Below are 22,839 nucleotides of genomic sequence, written 5' to 3'. Positions count from 1 at the left end.
TGCGATTGGACCCGTGAACTTGCCCATAGTAAGAAAACGTGAATGTTTGAAGGTATTGATAACAAAAAACTAATTTTGGGCGGGACGAAGTTTGCCCGGTCAGCTAGTAGTAAATAAAGTTCGATTGAGCTCAATTTCTGCATAGGGTTTCTTCTCTTGAAAAATCGAGATGATCATTTTTATTGGCACCCTTTTGTCTCGTATTGCGAAAAACCGACCAAGCCCCAGAGAGTACATTTTTGAAAATCCCGATTTCATGTACTTCCCCTTGAGTAATTTTGGGTTTTCAAAAAACTCAAACTTTGACGTCGTTGTGACACACAAATTTGCATAGTCCGATTGAGCTGAAAATTTGCATAGAATATTTTTCGCGAGAACATTTTTCAGGAAGTCCCGTTCGAAAATTCAAAATGACCATTTTCATTGGCCCTTTACCGTAGGTATTTGAAAGAGATAGTCAAGCGTAGGGGCACGAATTTCTGAAGTTCTTGCGAGATGTGAAAAAATCAAACAAAGAATATTTTTGTAGGAGTTATTCTTATTCGACCTTTGTGTCTAAACCAGCTATACTCAACCTGCGGCCCACTGGGCTCTTTTGGTTGGCCAGTCTGGCCCATTAAAGGGTGTGTCACATCAAATTGCATCACGGAAAAAACGCTGTAGAAATTTAATTTTTAGGAATTATATCTTCAGCTTTCGCTTATAATCAGATAAGAGTGTGTATATCACGTTGGCCATGCTTCACTGTCTATTTTTCGTAAATTTGGAGAAATGTCGTCGAACGAAAAAGAGCGTCGTGAATTAATCCTGCGCACTCATTTCGAGAATCCGGAGTTGTCACATCGGGACATCGGTAAGATGCTGGGAATCGTCCAATCCACGGTCAGCAGAGTACTAAAACGATACTTCGAGAACCTAACCATCGACCGGAAGGTGAAGAACGGCAAAAATGGATGCTCCGTCAGTGAAAAAGATCACAAGCGCGTAGTTAAGCAGTTTAGACGAGATCCGAGAAGTTCGGTCCGGGATGTCGCCAATAAGCTGAATTTGTCAAGTTCATTCGTCCAGCGGACCAAGCAGCGGGAGGGCCTGCGTACATACAAGGTTCAGAAGGCTCCTAACCGCGACGAAAGGCAAAACATGGTGGGGAAGACGCGAGCCCGGAAGCTGTACACCGAAATGCTGACGAAGCCGCATTGCCTGGTAATGGACGACGAAACCTACGTCAAAGCGGACTTTCGTCAGCTGCCGGGCCTGTTGTTCTTCTCCGCAGAGGACAAATTCAGCGTTCCGGAGGAGATTCGCAAGCAGAAACTATCCAAGTTTGCCAAAAAGTACATGGTGTGGCAAGCGATCTGCTCTTGCGGAAAGCGGAGCGCCCCCTTCGTGATGACCGGCACGGTAAACGGGCAGGTTTACCTTAAGGAGTGCCTACAGAAGCGTTTACTACCACTATTGAAGCAGCACGAGGGTCCGACCATCTTCTGGCCGGATCTCGCTTCGTGCCACTATTCAAAGGACGTGTTGGAGTGGTACGAAGCCAACGGGGTCACCTTCGTGCCAAAGGAAATGAACCCGCCCAACGCGCCGGAGCTTCGCCCAATAGAGAAATATTAAGCGATTATGAAGCAGGCCCTCCGGAAGAACCCAAAAGTTGTCAAATCGGAGGCGGACTTCAAGAGAAAATGGATTTCTGTTCAAAAAAACTACAACCTGACGTTGTACAGAACCTTATGGACGGGGTAAAGAGGAAGGTGCGAGCATACGGGCTTGGGCTCGAAGTATGAATAAAAAGAAAATACCAAAAGTTGTTTAATAGTTTAATAGTTTAATAGTTTAATAGAAGACCCCTTGGTCTGCGTAGCCTTATTGGTTGCGTTTCCGCTACTACGCGAAAAATCATGAGCTTATAACTCAGGGCCCTCAACTGACCATATTTGTGTGTTATTCAGCTACTACGTCCATGCATCAATCATTATGTGATGGTGATCCCAACCTCTCACTCCACATACGATTGATCTGCTGCATCGGTAATTGGTGCTATTCATAAACACAACAATGGAAGTCTCATGTCAACAGTCCGGCTGTGTTCAACTGTGAACTTTCGAACAATAGTAATATTCTTACGCTGAAAAAATGCGACATGTTTGTGTATCAATAGAATAGAAATGCTTTTACGCCTAAATGGCTAATACGTATTAGATAAAAATGTGTATCGATAAGATAGGTAAAAACTCTTACGTCTAAATGTGAAATGTACACGATAGATTCGGCTCTGTTACAGCTGAATTACTAGATGAGCCTAATAATAAACATAAACATATGGGATAGAAAAAATTACACATTACACATTTTCACAATAGTTACATGTTCGGTTAAGTGGAATCAGTAGATTAAATATGTATTAAATATATTAAATCCGATTATCAGGGAAAATTTTGTTGACATTAGTGAATAAAAATAGAACTATAAATATGAAAATATGAATATGAAATCATTATCTATTGTTTTTTAAATAGACTACGTCTTTCAGTAATGATCAGAAAACAGGACACGTTTTTCAGGGAAATAATTTTAACGTTTAAAATTATTTTACGAACAGATTTACTAAATTGAACGGATTTTTATGGTTTGCGTTCCAATCTCTATTCTCTATTTTTTTGGTATGTTACACATTACGGTTCTCTAACCCACAAATGATTGAAATTATCGAAAATTGGAAGAATACATATTTTCCTATCATGTTCCCGTGGCCGCGGTACAATATTTAAATAACACTGCTAATCAGATGAGCGCAAATCGATCGCTCTGAATGCAAATGCAGCATTCGTTCTACGGACAGTGTGGATATTGCAATCAAAACTCCGTCGTATTCTATTCATTGTGTATAAACAAGTCATTCGTGATTTCAAATTACACTATTCACAATTCATCGGTCATCCAGCAAGCGACCAAACGGCAGCGAGGCTTTCGATGTGACCATTCTCAAGGCCAAATGTTTAATATATTATTCCAATTGGTTTTTTTCAAGGCCAGAGGCGAATGAACTAATGAATTTTAAAACCTAATTCAAAATATCATAAGCATCATCACTCAAGTCGTCTTGCTCCATCTATCAGACAGCAGTCTTTCTTAATGCTAATGTCACACACAGCGGTTTTGCTCGATTCTAAGGAAGAATTAAAGATAAATATCGCACAGTATGGTGCAACTTTCTTCGGTGGGGCACCACATCGATTGGCATGTCGTCCGATGAAGAGTGCTTCTGTATTTTAGCTTCACATTATATTTGAATCTGTAAGAGGTGTAAGTTTAAAGTTTCTAGAACGAGAGCGTTACGTTTGGAAAGCAGAGGTTTTGGTATGTCAAAAACTTCGTTCGAAATGTAAAAGGTGTATGAGTTATGTTGGTTACTTATTTACCCAAAAACTAGTTTCAATAGCTCAAAACTGCTTTGAAAGCAAACTAATGAAATCACAAAAAACTATAAATATGAGTACCTACTTGAAAGTTTACCATTCAAGATTTGTCGATGCATGTAGTTTGCTGTCAGTGAAAGTTCTCTAAATATTGTGCTCGCCCTGGCCAACATCAATTTCCATTTGGCTGCTGTGTTGAGGGGGTATTCTGGGGTAGAGACACGAATTTCGGACGTTTTTTCGAGCTCTCTAAATATATAACATATAATATTTTCACTATCCATTATATCATTATTTGTTCATTTTAACAGTAAAACAAAAATTAAACGGAGAAAAAATATTCATAACTAGAATAGTTAAGAGCTGATGAAGTGAGGGGGTTCAAAAAAAAGTTGTGCCATGGCGTACACGATTCCAGCCCTTCTGATTATCTGAAACAAAAAAAAATCGAACAGTATCTGAATGAGTAAAGACGCCGCTATCGCATGAACCTCGGACAAGTCATAACATCTTTTTTGACAAAATTGCGGTTATTTGAAAAACAAAATGCGGTTTAAGACGTGTTTTCTAATGTTTCCCGATTTTTTAAAAATAGTATAGTAAAATTTAATAATATCTTTTGTTAGAGGTTCATGCGATAAAGAAATGCATGCAGATTGTCGACATGAATCGGTTCAGTGGAACTTGAGATATAGTGTACGCCAGTTTGAAAAAACTAGTTTCGAGAGAAAGTTCATTGTTATGGCCGTACCAGGTAAGATACCGCATCACTAAAATGGCTCTAGCTCGGTAAATAATAGGATAGGTCCTTTCATTCTTGAATACCTAAAATACAGAAATATTAAGGAAAAAATTTGATTTTTTTCAAATTTCTCGACTAGAATACTGCCTTAAACAATTTTTATCACCACAGAATACATCTTCAAAATATGCAAAAAGCAAGCATAGTGTAGAGTAGAATCGAAGCAGAAGAGAAACAAATAGGACGTACGTTGTCGATTTTCATTCCGTGGAGATTGCGTGAATTGTTGATTTTATGCGTTATCAAATAGATAACGGTAATGGTGGAACAAATAATCGCCTGGAGCCGCACTGTGTGTAATACGAGAAGTAGCGTTGCACACTGACTGCGTTACGTGTATTGTTCTGAGTGCGTGTATTGTTCTCGCGAGGACAGGAATGAATCATAAATCAACCATCTTTAGCTGGGTCTACAAAACAAAATCTAAAAATCAATTTTTAATTATTTTTGGTTAACACTCCTATACTCGCAAAAAAAACGTAGATTCTGTACTCTGGACTGTGCGCGTCTCTGTGATATTGCTATTGTGTATTTTTAGGCGTTCTTCTAACACGCCTTGAATGTACTCTGGAGTGGCAAGCTCTAGAATACGCGTGACCACAGTGCAAGTCGGAAGAATTTTCACTGACGAAAAATCTCCCGGCCAGAACGGGAATCGAGCCCAAAGCCCCGGCATGATAGTGTGGAACGCTAACTACTAGGCCACGGGAGCACCAATTTGTAGGCGTTATTGGTATTTATTCAAAGAAAAAGATATAATTTTGTGAAAAAACCCCAGAAAATATTTTTTTCTTTTACTTCATTCAGTTTTGATAGTTATTTAATTCAACCACCTCATTGATGTTCGGTCTGTCAGACCTATGCGCGAGTATAGGAAGGTTAAAGAGAGCTTCTAGGAATTCAGGAGTGTATTTGTATTTATTTGTGTAATGATATTGTTTTAAATTATAGAGGCTTCAAGCTTTCTCAGTTCATTCGCCTCTAGCATCGAAAAAATCCAATTTGAAAAAAATAAACTAAACAATGCGGTTTTGAAGAACACCATTTGAATGTCCTTATTGTCTTCCGGTCGTTAGCTGGATAACTGATAAATCTTTAATGACTTCTTTGTTATTTTTTTCAATCGATCATTCAATTTTTGTATTTTTCTGCGTGGAGAGCGTTGTATTCTTCAGTTGATAATTGAACATGAAAATTTGTTTCGAAGCTGTTCTTTTCACCTCCGTCACCACCACACAACAGATTCTAGATTTCTAGATTTATTTTGCATCATCTTCCCTAAATGGAAGAATAATTCCATGTATATTACCAGACTACAACGCTACGTTATGGAACTTTCAATATATGACTTCGACAGTGTCTACCGACCTTCTACCAAAATGGGAAATGCCGATTTTTGTTCAAAATTCCCGTAACCAGAAGAAATCCCTAAGTCGTTACAACGGGAATATATAGAAATGAATTTTCCAAAGATTTACCTATGGATTATCAGAACATAGCCCATGAGACAGAATATGATAGAGTTCTACAACAAGTACAGGTTATCATATCAAATGGCTGACCAGATAGGATTGGCGTGGATTTCAAGGACCTTCGGGTACATTATCAGGATCTTGAAATAGTCGATGGATGTACCTTATTTCAAGATAAAGTAATTATTCCGAAAGTTTAGCAAAAAAAAATCTCAGCATGTTGCATGAAAATCATACAGGCATTTCAAAGTAAAGCAGTTGACCATAGGTTCGGAATGAACGAAGATATGGAAAATTTAGATGCAAACTACGATGCATGTTTTGAACTAAATCTTAACGTAATGGTCCAAGATCGTGAAAGAGTGGAACGCGAACGACAATTATTATAGGATTTAAAAACTGAAACATGCATTATGTTCTTTTCTTCACTTAAATAAGTGACCAACTCACCAGCGTAGATCATAAAATCAACCCTGTGCTAAAGTCCTACCTACACGTTAAAACAAACAAAACAAAGCATGAGACTGGTAATTGGACGACACAGTATCTATATAGTGCAATGAAATCTTTAATTTCTTAAATATCGCAAAAAAAAACCAAAAAAAATTGCCGAAAAATTTATCAATTATTATCTTTTTCATATACCGCATGAAACAATCGCACAAAAACAGGTTTTCCTGTACATGACTAATTCTGTATCGATTTGTCAGTCATTGTCATTCAAAAAACTCAAATTTATCTTCTAAAGGAATCGATTTAGCATATGTTTTACTGATAATCATGATACAATGACATTGTCTAAATCATACTTTAAACAATAGTTTCATCTCAGCTCAGTACCAATAACGCTTTTTTATTAGTTCAGTTGTTTCATATTTAACATTCCTTTATTTTATGACTCATTGATCACAATCGTTCATTTACATCAGTAAATTGTATACAAAAACTACTTAAATTAAATAATGACACATTGTTTTTTACAATATCTGATTCATAAATAAAAGCTAAGACTGTACTTTTCCTAATATTCACAACAAATAAAAACTTCGGCATCCTCATCTTTTTGGTTCCTCTAGGTTCACACCACACTCCGCTTGATCCAGAATTCTTTTATCATGTCCGCACCCTTCTCGGCGATCATTATCACCGGTGCGTTCGTGTTAGCACTGACCAGCTTGGGCATTATGCTGGCGTCAATCACTCTCAGCCCTCGTATCCCGTACACCCGTAGCTGTGGATCCACCACTGCTGTTTTGTCCCAGTAGGGTCCCATTTTACACGTACCCACTGGGTGATAGATTGTACACGTATAGTGCCGGATCATACATTCCCAGTACAGGTCCGTGAACATTTGGATGTGCGAACAACCTGGGAACTTGTAGGCGCTCAACGTGGATTGATATTTCTGCATAGTTTGCGTTCGTGACACAGCATACGCTATCTTAACGCCCTCGATGAGGGTTTTCATGTCTAAATCATCACTGAAGTAATTCGGGTAGATGTACGGATAATCCAATGGATTTGCGCTTCGAAGTTTTATTTGGCCAACGCTTCGCGGACGAAGTAACATAGGTATGATGCTCCATGAATCCATATTGTTGATGGGTGTAAACACCGAATGGTAGAATGAATCAGTCAAGCCATGTGCCTTCCGCAGTTGATTCCCACCATCCGAATTGGTAGATCCAGAAACGAAATGAAACTCAATGTCAGGATAGTCATCCGATGCGTTTACATATTTTGTGCTGACGAATGCAAGTCCTTCAACCCCTCCGAGGATTGTGAGTGGACCTTGTCCAAGAACTGCGTACTGAAGAACAGTTGACATTGAATGGAATCTATTTTCCACTATCGAGACTGGTTGGTTCACCATGAAAGTAAGACCACCCAGTGCTACGTGATCCTGGAGATTCTCTCCTACTGCAAGGTCCTTAATCAATGGAATTCTGTGCTTCGCCAGTTCACTTTTCGGTCCTACTCCCGAAAGCATTAATATTTGAGGTGAATTTATCGATCCGCCGGACAGGATAACCTCCTTAGCCGCACGCACGATGTGGTACTTTCTATCCCGGATGAACTCCACACCAAAAGCAATCTTCGTTACTGGATCAATGAGAACTCGCGTGACATGAGAAAACATTGCGACGTGTAGATTCGGTCTCAATCTCGCTGGTCGTAGAAACGCTTTGCCCGTACTGCATCTTCCACCTCGTCTAATGGTTCCTTGTGCGATCATAAATCCGGTAGTCTTAGCACCGTTCAAGTCACGATTGTCATAACCCATTTCCACACCGGCTTCGACAAATGCTGCCGCTAAAGGTGTATGGTAAGGCGCTTCTCCTACTGTCAAGTAACCCCCTGTTGAGTGATAAGGCGTATTCGCTAAGTAAGGGTTGGTATTATCTTCGGATTTTTTAAAATAGTACAGCGCATCTTTGTATCCCCAGCCAGCATTGCCGAGGGCTTCCCAGTTGTCATAATCCTTTTTGTTGCCTCGTAAATACAGCATATAATTCAGGACACTCGATCCCCCTAACACTTTTCCTCGGGGCCAATTGCATCGTCCACCAACCATAGCTGTGAACAATATGGCATTAATCGGACTTATTTGTTGCAAATAATCATAGCATTTTTTTGCCCTATACATACCTAAGCAATACTTCCCGGACGGCTCCGTCTTATACTTCCAATCCAGTTTGCTCAATTGTAAATATCCCGCCATCAACGGTACTTCGGAAATTTCCGTCTCATCCCCACCGGCTTCCAAAAGCAGCACATTCCAGTTTTCCACCTCGGTCAGCCGATTCGCGATTACTGCCCCTGAAACGAAACGAAACGAAACGATGACCTTACGACTTGAATGTGACGATTACCTAACAACAAATCATCACCATCACCTACCCGCAGAACCTGCCCCTATTATTATGAAATCATATTTTTCCAGCATAGCATCGGTCGGTACATCGATCACTCTTGCCTCTGGGTCCATAAATTCTTCGTACTGGAAATATGCAATCGCGGCTACTAGCATGGGCACAAACCAGCCGACACTCGATGCCGCTGTCGCCACTGAGCCGATGGCCGCTCCCACAAGTTCACTCATTTTGGTGTTGTTTTGGTCACTCGTAGTGTGTTATCACTCTCTCTCCACCTATCTCGTTTGAAGTGCAGTCTAGAGGGGATCTTTACTCTCTTTCTGCTTTTGAGTGTTTTCCCAGCCGATGAATTGATTCTTCCCATTCATTGGGATATTAATTTTGTAGTGGAATAGCAGCAGCGGTGGTGAAATAGCGGCATAGCGGCAGAATTTTATTGACGGCATACACTAGGCCGAGACCAAAAATTCACTGTTCTAGAAAAAAAGAAAAAAAGATTATTTATTTACAGAAGAAGGCATTTAAGTGAATGTTTCATAATGAGACTAGAGACACAATTCAAACTTTTGAGAACAGATTTTCACAAATTCTTGTGGCTCCATGGGATTATATCTGATACCCGCAACACATAATGAGGATTCTAATAAACATTCAAAAAAGTAGTAACTTTTCGCTCGCGATTCGCATTTGATTCAGAAAAGAAAAACTAACTCAATAATTTCACATGCATCAGAATCCCAACAGGATTTTTTCGGCCAGATTTGCACTATCATTTTTGTTTGGAAATTTTATTTAAGCTTGAGTTTTTCTAGAAAGTAATTCTATAAAACAATTCCACGCTAAATCAGCCGAAAAATGGTCGAGTTTTTCGGGATCCTCTCCGGTTTTTCCACATTCTACAAATGATGACTCCTTAGTGCTCCCGTGGCCGAGCGGTTATTGTCCCACATTATCACGCCGGGGGTTCGGGTTCGATTCCCTTTCTAGTCGAGGGGATTTTTCGTCAAAGAAATTTCTTCCGACACTTGCACTGTGGTCACGCGTGTTCTAGAGTTTGGTCACTCTCGAATACATTCAAGGCGTGTTATCAGGCATAGACGGGGGTCTCCGTAGCCACATTGGTTGCGCGTTCGCTTAGTAAGCGATCGATCGTGAGTTCAAAACTCAGGGTCCTCATTGACCATCTTTGTGTTGTTACAGAATAACTACGTCCACGCAACAATCATCAGCGATGGAGATCGATCCTCGGTCGAAATAAGAACGATTCATCCATACAACTGCTCTGCTCTGCAAGAAACATCGGGCTGCTATTCTATTAATAACTCAACAATGATCATATCAACTGTCTCCGCTGTCCGGTCTAACTGGACAATGGAAGAACAGAACGAATACTCTTACGCCTAAATGGCTACTGTGAAATGTAATGTACCATATGCAATGGTATAGAAGGAATACTATAACGCCAAAAAAATGGCAACTGTGTAATGTGCTATTTATAGATATGATAAACATGTGACATGTACACTATTAAAATTCGGCTCTGTTACAGCTGAAATGCTAATGAGCCTGAAATAAACGATGGGGATAAAAAAATAATCAGGCATAGAAATCACAAATAAGCACTACTAATAAAAAATGACGCAAGTAGTACCTACGTTGAGAAGGTGAAAGTTCCACTGGGAACGTAAGTGTGATCCAAGACATATGATGACAGCTACCTAAAATCACAACTTCATTATCAGATGATCAATTTTAATTACAACTGATTTTTTATAAGAGCGTATCCACAATTATTGATTTTTTTTGCAAAAAAAAACTTGAAATCTAGATGGCTGATTCTAATATGATGTACAGCAAAGTTACTGGGAAATCAATGAACTATTTGGGAAATATAATATTTTAAATACGACATTGAAAAATCTCACTGAAAAATTAAATTTAATATTAGGAATGTTTATCACTCAAAACATGGTCCCTTCGATATTTCTAACAGTATAGGACCCGGCAAACTTCGTCCCGCCCAAAATTTATTTTTTGTTATCAATTCCTTCAAACATTCACGTTTTCTTACTAAGTTCACGTTCATGGGTCCAATCGCAGAACTGTTCATTGATTGATCTTCTAATCGTTCCTTTGAAGTTGCCTTTTACTTCGAAAATTCCTAGTACTTCTACCAAAACTCGTCATTATAATATCAGATTATTTTCAGACACAATTCTCGTTCAATATTTATCAATCTCTTGCAAATAACATGTTTTTGCGTTGCATGGAATGGATGTTTAATACAGAAAATATAATGGAACAAAGACAGTCCTAAATCGGACAATTCCCTCCTTGAGTTTTGCTCTTATCCATTTCATTTTTTCCATTCCATTATTTTTTAGAAGAAAATATAGGAGTGCTTTTTATCACATTAAAATCCAATTCCACTTTCGAACAAAGATCAATTTCGTCAATGGGAGACCACACCCCACACCCCCTCTTCTTAGAGTGGGTGAAGGATTGTCGATTCACCATAGAAACGTTTCGTGCCCCCTAAAATTTTCACATTAATTTTCGAGTTATGCGGAATTTGTGTTTCATTTTTATGACAGCCCTCCTTAGAGAGGACCACCATATTAACATTTATAGCACCCTAAAACCTCCACATGCCAAATTTGGTTTCGTTTGTTTTATTTATTGTCGAGTTATGCAGAAATTTGAGTTTCATTCTAAAATCACCTAGAGGGCTTGCAGTTTTTCTCTTTTTTCATGTCTAAAATAGCTCGGAATGACAAATTCGAACTACGCCTTGAAAACCGCTCTGCTGATTCCTCCATAATATGTAGTTACACTTGTTAGTGGGCATCTGTTAATAAAAGAAAGAGGAAATAATCAAATTGTTTTCAAAACAAAATGTTTGTCTTTTATCGGTGGAGTGTCCGTCTTACCCGACTTGATTAGTATTTTAACTTCATCAATATTTCTGGAGTAAAACAAAACAAAACAAAAATTTACATCGAGCTGCTCTTTTATATTACTTTTTTGTTTTTATTTACAATTTGAACAGAAAGCCAGCTAGGTGTACACAGTGAGTGTCAAAGGTGTTGATACAATGAATTGCAAGTTTTTACATCACTAAAATTTTAAATAAAAATGTAATTTATACAGGGGTGTCCGTCATTCCCGACATTCCCCTATAGACTAGCCAGCTGATTGTGACTTTGGGTAGCTGAAAAACAAAATAAAAACAAACCATCAAAACATGTATAACCAATAATTTCGAATGAAAAAATCCAATATTTTTATTCATTCGCTCGTGGATAATCGGGGTTCTATATATAGACGGAAGAAACAAATAATATCAGTGAACTACGCTATGCTGGAATATACACGTTTGAGGGGGAAAATTCACAGATGACACAGATGATGAGAAATTTAACAGTTCCATATCTATGGAATAAGAAATTGGATCTTGTATTCTTCTGACGAACAAAGAACAGAAATATTTTCTCGGAAATTGTGCGCTTATTTGTATCGAGAATAAACGACCGAACCCAGCGTTTGCGGACTGACAAATTTCCTCTCATATCGAAGGTGTGACATACAAAATAGCCAAAAACTACAAAGCTACAAACTAGTTGGAAAATTTATTGTTTTGAAACAACCATTTTTGATTAAACGCAAAATACAGATCTACTAGCAACTATACTTGTATCAAAAATAACTACATTAGTAGGAATTATTTGATTGAATGTAATTGCCCAAACCTGCAAAGCAAAAGAAAGACAAAACGGCACGTTTTTCAATGCAATTCCACAAATCAGATGATTGTAGATTTGAATTACCAAAAGCAAACCGAACAAAAAAAAATCTCTTATTAAGAAGGAAGCATCAATTTGTAAAAATAGAAGTAAGGTAAATGTACACGACGGACGGACTGGTAGAAAAAACCAAATGACTAGAATGTATAGCACAATATCGAAATCGTATTTCTTACAATGGAAAGTATGTAAACCAGAAATTGTTTGCATTTATTTTCAAATTTATAATATCGGTGTAAACAGTATAAGAACAACGCATTGTAAAGGAAGGATAATATATCTCAGTGTATAGTATTTTTTTCCTAAAACTTTTATTAATCAGACTCAATTACTTATTATATAACGTTTACAGAGTCAAACTTAACCTTAAAATATAAGGCTAAAAATTTGATAATAACTAAATCTAACACTTAAACTCAAACATTCATATAATTTCTTTTGAGAAATTGGTAAAGAGAAAACATAAGGTTGAGGTCGCTACTAGCTAAGATGTCTCTAACCGGTAAGTCAGATTGCCTTCCTTGTGCCCTGAGTGATTCTGATAGATGAACCCTGAAATTAAAGTTTATACAGGATCAGACCACATGCTCGATGTCATGATAACCATCACCACAAACGCGAATATTACTATCAACGATCCCAATGCGATACAGATGTTCATCTAACAAGTAATGATTAGACATAAGGCGGAACACGCGAATGAAGTTCCGACCTATGTCCAATCCCTTAAACCATGCGTTTGTCGAAACTTTGGAAATAATTGTATGTAACCAGCGACCCATATTATCTTCACTCCAATTGTGTTTCCAATTGGAGAGTACGTACCTACGAGGAGTACAAATAAATTCAAAAATGGTGCCTTCCAAGACCCCGACACCTAGCTAACGAGTCCGTTCTCTCGTTACCTTGAATGGGCTGGGACCCAGACTAATGCAATCCTATAAGATTTTTCCACTAAAAAAATAACACGAGGCTCTTATAGGTTTCATCGAACGGATAGCTTCTATTGAACTGAGGCTATTTGAATAGATAAAATAGTGATCAATAGACAAGGATTCAATTTTGTCCAAAGCGTGATAGATTGCAGCCATTTCCGCAACGTACACCGAGCAGGGATTTCCAAATCTATAATTGGCACTGAAGTTTACATTAAATGTGTCAAAACCAGTGAAGCCATTCATGTATGATCCATCGGTAAAAACATTTTATCAGAACTTACTTCGCGAAATTTCGACAAAAACATCCGTGGGATAACCAAAAAAACGTGTATGTTCTGGAATATCACGTATTTCTTAATGCATGGTTAAATCGAAATTTACAGCGGAATCACAGAAGTACGATAGACAGTCTTAGTTTATGATGCTTGGCGAAGGTTGCAATACTTGTGAACGGAACTCTACATAAAAGGTGGTGGACCTTGACCATGGATTCAATTGAAGAAGTTCTTCGAAATTATCAATTACCAATGGATTCATAATCTTACAGCGAATAAGATATCTTGATGATAGTTCTATAAATCGATGAGGAGAGGAAGTCGACGAAGGAGGATCTCCTAATGGAAACCACTCCAGTGTCTGTTGTCGTAACGTGTAATGTCCCAAAAGGCAATTATCGATTTCATTAACGTAAAAGTTGTATAATAGGGGGTTCAAACATAAACCTTGTAGAAGGCCCATATAGCTTAGTCGGGAGACTGCCAAATTTTCATGAGCAAAACTCATGTGTTTTTCTGACAGCAAATTATACAAATAATTATTTAAAGTTGGCGAGAGTCCACAATTATGAAGTTTATCTGATAATATATCAATAGAGACAGCATCAAAAGCCCCTTTGGTATCAAGGAAATCGAAGCCATTTGTTCTTTACGAGCAAATGCTATTTGAATTTCAGACGAAAGCAACGCTAGACAGTCATTCGTTCCTTTACCTTTTCTGAACCCAAGCTGCGTATCTGAAACAAATTGTTCGTTTCAACCCATTTGTCTAAACGAAAAAGAATCATTTTCTCCAGTAATTTACGAACGCAGGATAGCATTGCGATTGGCCTATACGAATTGTGGTCGCAAGCTGGCTTGTTGGGTTTTTATATAGCTATAATTCTAACTTGTCTCCATCGCGCGGAACAATGTTTAGCTCTAGAAATTTGTTGAACAAGTTCAGCATACATCTTTTGACAGAATCGGAAAATTCTCCAATATATTGAACTTTATCTTATCCACTCCAGGAGCCGAGTTGTTACACGAAAGAAGGGCAAATGAGAATTCTACCAAGAAAATTTTTCATATTCGCTTTGAAGCGGAATATCACGTACGATATTTTGTGCTGGAACGGAATCTGGGCGAGGAAGGTTTTCCTCGCAAAACTATAGATCCAACGATCAGAGCACTCGTCACTTTCGTTATTGTGGCTCCAAACCCGCATTTTCCTAGCCGTTTTTTTATCTCTATTATAGTGACTTTCAACACATTTCGGCTGGTTCGTCACTTTTACTTCCATTTTTGGAAGAATGTCGGGAGTGAGAATTGAACTCGTGATCTCTGCGTGAGAGGTATGGATGTAAACCGTTTATTATTAATATTTGGTTTAAGATCATAATAGTATAACAATCAAGTAATAAGCTTTACAAAAATCAATGGATGCTGACAAAATGTGTCCGGAATCTGAAACAAAAGTGTCCGGAATTCGAGTCATGATAAAAAGAATGTCCGGGTTTGAAATCACGGTACAGTTAAGAAATTTACAAATTTTGAGCAAATACAAAATGATATTGTGATTCTCTGTGATTCATAACCTACATGAATGCTTTTTAATTCTTTTGGAGTGGTAGGTTAAATGATAAAGCTTTGTCCAGTCGAAAAATCAGCAGTGTCTATTACATTTTCTTTTCGAAAAATTGAAAAATCGAAAAATCGAAAATTGTCGAAAATTTGCATTTTGGTTCGTTTCCTACATCACAATTTGTGTTTTTTTTTTATAAAAGTGATACTGTAGAAAAGTTTACATATTCTCGTATTCAATTGGGTGTTGTTGTTTGTCGACTTATGTTAGGTTATGCACTTTTCGCACATAGTTGCTTTAAACCAAATTTATTGTCCAATAGAGTTATACAAAATTGAACGAAATTGATGCCAAAAAACTACCGTACGGTTACTCCCCAAATCCATAAAAATATATCAAAATTCTTGTTCGAACACTCGGTACGATACGGGTTAAGGTCTAATTAATCGACGATATCCGGCGAAGAAAGAAAAACGGTGCAAAGATAAAATAGTGAAATTCATCCACGCTAAATTCTAAATTGTTTTCATAATAATCAACCATACAAAATCAACTGTGATAAAATGTTCTTGAAAATTTGCAGGCAACGTCTGCCAGTTGCAAAGCCGAATTTAAAGTAATTTATTATGATATTCTATCGTACCGAACGTTCAAAAACATTAGAAATGTTGGAGTGAAAATTAAGAATCAATTGTGACAATTGTGGAATGTGAGCACAAGATAAGCAGATTAAAATACAAGAATCCCTAATCAGGATTGGGAAATACCACTGTTGATTAATTACTAAATTCACTATTTTGCATAATACTAGATGATGGGCAACGAAATGTAGATAATGGTGGTCTTAGTCGATTCGTTAAATTTTACTTTTAACAGCTTCTAGGATCATGAGAAAAAAAGTTCAAAATAGATATGTACTGACAACACATATGCCATTTCGCGAAGTCTTTCCTTCCAAGAACAATTTTTTCTATGTTTGGGAGCAGATAAAAGGAACGAGGCATTGAAAACAGAAAATATTAACTGCTGATTCGTAATCAAATTTCCCAACTTTGAATATTAAATTTTCCGAAGCAAAGGCCCCTCTAGAAGATGGTATTCAATGATTGCAAATGGCATATGATTTTATATCTACTTTTACATATGAAACACACACTTTTACTGCTATTATTATTAATAGCACTACTTTACGGTCGATGTTCTGTGAACAAAGCAATTGCAAATCGTCTCGTAAATTTTATCGTTTCCTATCTGTGAATCAAAACCTAAATTCACTTCTGTGTAACTCCGCGTCGTGAAAGTGTACCGCTTATTTGTTTTTATTGACGTGTTCTTGATCGGTTGTGTAATTGACGTGCTATTTGATTTATTCGGCGAAATTAATTAGTGTTGTTTACCATACAATAAAAAACAACCGGCCTATTCGCAATTTTTTTCGACTACAGCGCCATCTGTTGACGGACACCTGATACACAGCAACATACTTGGAACATCACTAAACTTGAGCCAAAGCTTTTCACACACTAGCTGTCGTCTACGCAGTCTACCCAAAGGCGAATACGAAATGGAAAAAATTTGCGCCAAGTGTTGTGATGCCATCACCGGGATTGAATATGTTGTCTGTCGTGGTTATTGTGGTGCTAATTTCCATATGAGTACATGCTCTGGTGTTACGCGAGCGATGCTGTCTTACTTCTCCTCGCATAAAAAGAATCTGTTCTGGATGTGCGATAAATGCGCCGAGCTTTTTGAAAACGCACATTTCAGAGCAATTTTAACTCGTGCTGACGATCAGGCTCCGCTGGTAACACTTACTGCGGCAATATCCGAGCTTCGCGCTGAAATAAAACAGATAAATTCAAAACCATCTGTGCCAACTTTATCTCCTGCAAACAACAACTGGCCATCACTTGAACCACGTAGAGCCAATAAGCGACCACGGGATATCGATACTGTAGTGGTCGTATCTGATAAAAGCCGATTTGGTAGCAAGCAGCCTGTGGACGACGTTGCAACTGTACCCATATGCAACGACACCAGAGATAACAAATTTTGGTTATATTTATCAAGAATTAGATCAGATGTGACAAATGACGCCGTCAGTAATATGGTTAAAGCCAACCTAACACTAGACGTGAATCCAGACGTAGTGAAGCTTGTCCCCAAAGACAAGGACGTAAGCACACTCAGCTTCGTGTCCTTCAAAATCGGTCTCGATCCGTCGCTGAAAAGCAAGTGTCTGGATCCAGCGACTTGGCCTGTTGGATTGTTATTCAGAGAATTCGAAATTCATGGCACTCAAAATTTTCGGGTTCCGTTGAAAACGAGGAGACCAATGACTCCGATACAACAGCAAGACAACAGTTCTTTTATCACGCCAGCAAGGGAACTCACATAAGGACATCCATCCCGGGACGCAACAGTACTTGCATGTTGGAAGGCCCACATCCCCCCCATCACAGTCGCGCCATCCCTACCAGTTTCCTGCAGTCGTCCCGGTCCTGTGTTTGGGTCTGGAGAAGGGGTCTTCCAGCCTGCCTCTATTGGCATGTATTTTTTTAACAGTAATGTTTCGCCTCCTGACAAAGTTATCGCTTCTAGGCAAACAGAACTGCATACATCATTTTTCGTAAAAGACTTATCACCGAGATGCTATTCTGCCGAGCTTATGGAAGCTACTACTCTCCTCACCGCAACTTCACCAAGACGCACGTTAGTAAGCATGCAGGAAGTCTCCAACTCTCCCGACTCAGTCGCGTCACCAGTATCGGCTGTGATATCGTCTGTCGCATGTTCCAGTCAACAAAGTCGTCTTGGCCCTGAAGTCGTGGTAGATGCGGAGATCTTCCAAAATCTCCCAACAGGCGAGTACTCACTTTCTGGAACACGTGCGCTGCCTGATCAATTTCACTGTTTCAGCTCGACAAGTGCCGATCCTCGGAAAAATCTGCAAGCTACCGAACACGCAACGCTTACACTTTATTATCAGAACGTACGCGGCCTCCGTACCAAAACGAACGATCTGTTTTTCGCTTTGTCCAACAGTGACTACGACGTCATCGCATTCACTGAAAACTGGCTCAATAGCGACATCCAAAATTCTGAGCTTACACGGAATTACACGATCTATCGCTGCGATAGAAATTCAAGCACCAGCTGTTTCCAGCGAGGAGGAGGAGTTTTGATCGGCTTGAGAAACGGACTGCAGGGTGCGTCGGTCGTTGTTGCTGGGTGTGAACGACTAGAGAACATCGTCGTTCGCATTACGCTACCGAAGTCCGAAGTATTTGTATGCGTTGTTTACCTCCCACCCAACAGTGAAACGGTTTTATATGAGAATCATTCTGCTTGTGTCCAGAAATTGATTGAACTTGCCGGCGATAAAGGACGTGTATTGGTTGTTATTGGAGATTACAATCTTCCCCACTTGTGTTGGATGCATGATGAGGACATAAATTCTTTGTTACCGGTAAACGCTTCTTCCGAGCAAGAAATCGCTTTGATAGAGCTGGTTGTAGGATGCGGTCTCTATCAGATTAATGATCTGACTAACGCAAATGGGAGGCTGCTTGACTTGGCGTTTGTTAATGAGAAGAATGTCGATTTATTCGAACCACCGTTACCAATGCTCAACATAGATCACCATCATAAGCCATTCGTTTTGAAATTCGAAATCACTAGGGAAAGCCACAGCTCGAACGTCTCGGACGCTTATGATTTTGATTTTCGTCAATGCGATTTTGCGTCGCTGAACTTAATGATCTCGGCTATCCGTTGGGATGAGTGTCTAAATGGGTGCACCATCGACGAGGCTGTTGCCAATTTCTATCAACGAGTGTTCGCAATAGTCCGTGATATCGTCCCAATGAAAAAACGACGCCGATGCGGTAGGAAGAGACACCCGTGGTGGAACAACACGCTGCAGCATCTACGAAATCGTCTTCGCAAAGCCAGGAAACGTTATTTTCGGTCGAGAAGTGAACTGTGCAAGGTTGAGCTACGTGACTTAGAGAGCGAATATAATTCTTTACATGCGCGATGCTTTAATAGCTACATTCGTCGCACAGAAGACAGTATCAAACAAGATCCCAAATCGTTCTGGTCGTACGTGAAAAGTCGAAAGCAGGCAAATGGAATTCCTCATCATGTCTTCTACAATGGGATTTCAGCCGAGACTCCACTCGACTCGGCAAACTTGTTTTCCTCTTTCTTTAGCAGTGTGCTAAGTAAAAACCGAACACCTTCGTCTGAAGCGTATCTAGACAGTTTGCCTCGATATGATTTTAATATGGCGTCTTTCAACTTTTCTGTCGGCGATGTGCTGGACAAACTGCAGGGACTAGATGCTACCAAGGGCGCGGGACCAGACCGACTATCTCCGCTTTTTATCAAAAATTGCGCCGACTCGCTTACCGTTCCCACTACCATCCTCTTCAATCGTTCCATTAAGGAGGGTATTTTCCCAAGCTTGTGGAAAACTGCGGCTGTCACTCCCATACATAAATCTGGCAGTATACACGACGTCGAGAACTACCGTGGCATCTCTATTTTGAGTTGTTTGCCGAAAGCCTTCGAAAGTCTCATCCACGATTTGCTTTACCCGCACGTGCATCGAATCATTTCCGAGCACCAGCATGGTTTCGTACGAAAACGCTCGACCACAACAAACCTGATGGTTTATGTCTCTTCGTTGGTCGCCGCTATGGAAAATCGTCAGCAAATTGATGCCATCTATATCGATTTCACCAAAGCGTTTGATAGAGTTCCACATTCTCTTGCGGTGGACAAATTGTGCAGAATGGGCCTACCCGCTTGGCTGACTCGCTGGATTCTTTCCTACCTCACCGAACGTCGGGCTTACGTACGCATTGATGGAGTTAACTCGGTCCCTTTTGACATCACGTCCGGTGTACCTCAAGGCAGTCACCTAGGCCCTCTTATATTTGTGCTATTCGCCAACGATCTCTGCCATTCCATCAATTCTCCGAAAATAATGTACGCCGACGATCTGAAATTCTACCGTGTAGTCTCATCAGTAGTTGAGTGCTGTGCCATCCAAGCTGACATTGATGCGTTGCTGAACTGGTGTGAGCTAAACGGAATGGAGGTCAACACAAGAAAATGCAATATAATCTCATTCTGTCGGACAAGAAATCAAACGGTCTTTGACTACAGAATGTCCACAACGAGCATCGTCAGAGTCAGCACTGTCAAGGACCTCGGTGTGCTACTCGATAGTAGGCTGAATTTTGCTCAGCACATAGCAGCCACAACAGCCAAAGCATACTCGATGCTTGGCTTCGTAAAACGGAACACGCAGCAGTTTAAAGATGTATATTGCCTGAAGACACTCTTTTGCGCGCTGGTACGCAGTGTACTTGAATATGGTGTGCTCGTGTGGGCGCCATATCATGCTGTTCAGGTGAACCGAATTGAGCGAATTCAACGAAACTTTCTTCGATATGCGCTTCGCTTGCTACCGTGGAATGATTCTGTTCGGCTGCCACCGTACGAGCAACGTTGTGCTCTGATACAACTTCAGAGCTTGGCGAGTAGACGGATTCTATTGCAGCGGCTGTTTGTTTTCGATATCTTCAACGACAACGTGGACTGCTCGATACTGTTGGGAAACATTAACATCAATATTCCGGCCAGAACAACGCGGCGTGCAGCTTTCCTCCGTCTACCAATGCATCGTACTATCTTTGGACAGAACAACCCGTTTGATGTATGTTGTTGCCGTTTTAACGAAGTGTTTAGTAATTTTGATTTTACCGTTTCCAAGAACGTATTTAAAAATAGAATAAGCTAATCTGTCTGTACGATCAATTTCGAAGACTAGTAAATAAATAAATAAATAAATAAATAAATAATCATCACAAATATATTGCTCTGGATGAATATCACCTATATCGAAACAATCAATTCCGAATAATTTAGTAAAGTAGGTAGGTTCTAATCATGATTTAATTATTCAAATTAGGTTCAGTTCATGGCACATGACATTTTGAAACACTTCTCCCACTACACGACTAATTGTAATTAACAAGATTTTACATAATTTCCTGCAAATACAGTCCTTAAATTTCGAACGTCAGTCGACGCTAAGTTCGACCGGTTGCAGTCGTTGTGAAATGGAACGTTCGTTATATGAATTCCAAAAACTTGAGTGAAATTACAAATTTGGCTTACGTTGGAGGATGGTACGTGACATGAAGCAGGTGACTCGCTGCATTTTAAGTCTGCTGGACGCGAATGACAGTGACATGGAGAAATAGTTTGTAGCAACGTTTATTCGATTCGACTACACTGTTACTTGTTGTAACCCTGATTATATCTGATCCAGACACTATATACATATAGCCCGAGCACTTGCACACGTTTGTGAGCATTTTTACATAATGCTTCTGTAATGTAGCTGCACCAATATTTTATAGAAACATTCCGAACGACTGCAACGGTTCATCAGTATGGAAGCGACGAACTTCAAAATTCAATTATTTTTCTTTAACTTCATAAAACTTATAGAAACTTTTAATATGTACACTCGAAACTTTGAATTTGTTGTGATCGTATTAAATAGCATAAACAGCTGATAACTGCAGCTGCACCTCAACTCGCGAACAGCCTTCTCGAGACTTCTGCTTTAACCAATTAGCGATCGAAACTACAATCTCTCACTTTCTTTCTCTGTGAAGCAATGCGTTGGTATGATACAACAGCAAAACAGAAGCAGAAAAAATATAAACATACTCCGTTGCCGGTGCAACGACCTTAACCTATACCTTTTTTCCACTCGCTCACACAGTATCCAACATAATATGTTGTTGATCGTTTCTAAATCGTAGCGTCTTAACTTCAACCTGTTGAAGCCACATCAAACAACAGCTCATAAAAATCCACCCACTGGCCTAATTGTGCTTTCCTCGGCTTCCCTCTTTTTTCACTTCTGATTTCACTTCACGAATAAATTTTTTTTCGCTATCGTTGAAATGGGTCACTGACACTCATCGTTTCAAGCTCAGCACAGCTTTCGAATATTGTATTGCATCTCTAGTAATCACCGAATAGCAGCTACACCTACGCAACCAGGACTACGGTCACCTGAAACCGAGACTAGAATCTATCAAATCCGATCAGATTCGCGATTATCATAATTTCATCAAGTATCCCGACTCATGCACCAGCTACCAGCGATATGTTAACAGCCGATGAAAGGTAAAACTGAACTGACTCAGCCCGGCTTGAACGACGGCGAATCAGCGCGTGATGATTATATGTACCGTTGGGCTTCTTTCCATTCGGTATTAATTTCTATCTCTCACTTCCTACTCACACTCGCTCATCCATTCGAATTTTGTATACGATCCTTCCCGTTAAGCCACTATTACCAATCCGTTTGAATGAATCCTCGACTCTCTCTCTCTCTCGCTACGCAGTGAGATAAATATGTTGTAGTACTTTGATAGCGCAAATCACATACCAACAATTTTCGATTGTCGATGCGTTCAAAAACGAACTGAACTGCGAAAATGTGCGAACAATGTTTTTATACCATACCCAGCATTTCTCCACTGGGAACACCAAACTGAGTACCTGCATCGAACGACGCCTTGGCATTTGTTGTTCTTCTGACAACTAACGATACCTTTCGGACCAGCTTCAGGCGCTTTGCTGCTGCAGTACATCG

At 39.5% G+C, this 22,839-nt stretch overlaps 2 protein-coding genes across 9 annotated transcripts in view; one reads left to right on the top strand and one right to left on the bottom strand.

Annotated features, from left to right (window-relative positions):
* LOC129780364 (flotillin-2) overlaps positions 1-22,839 on the top strand; it is a 384,914-nt gene that overhangs the window by 306,461 nt on the left and 55,614 nt on the right. The window lies entirely within an intron of this gene.
* Positions 6,559-22,762, bottom strand: LOC129780356 (glucose dehydrogenase [FAD, quinone]). Of its 7 annotated transcripts, none has more exons than XM_055788533.1 (4): positions 22,633-22,762; positions 8,595-9,045; positions 8,343-8,513; positions 6,559-8,270 (listed from the first exon to the last, which is right to left on the bottom strand). In XM_055788533.1, exons 2-4 carry the CDS (start codon positions 8,794-8,796, stop codon positions 6,772-6,774), a joined length of 1,872 nt encoding a protein of 623 aa, XP_055644508.1. In that variant the 5' UTR covers positions 8,797-9,045; positions 22,633-22,762; the 3' UTR covers positions 6,559-6,771. The 7 variants fall into 7 exon arrangements, with proteins under 7 accessions (XP_055644508.1, XP_055644509.1, XP_055644504.1 ...); XM_055788534.1 differs by having other exon boundaries at positions 22,541-22,657; XM_055788529.1 differs by having other exon boundaries at positions 22,486-22,653.

This window comes from Toxorhynchites rutilus, chromosome 3 (assembly GCF_029784135.1).
Source record: "Toxorhynchites rutilus septentrionalis strain SRP chromosome 3, ASM2978413v1, whole genome shotgun sequence".
Taxonomy (NCBI): Eukaryota; Metazoa; Arthropoda; class Insecta; order Diptera; family Culicidae; genus Toxorhynchites; species Toxorhynchites rutilus.
This window is presented reverse-complemented; position numbering and strand designations above follow the sequence as displayed.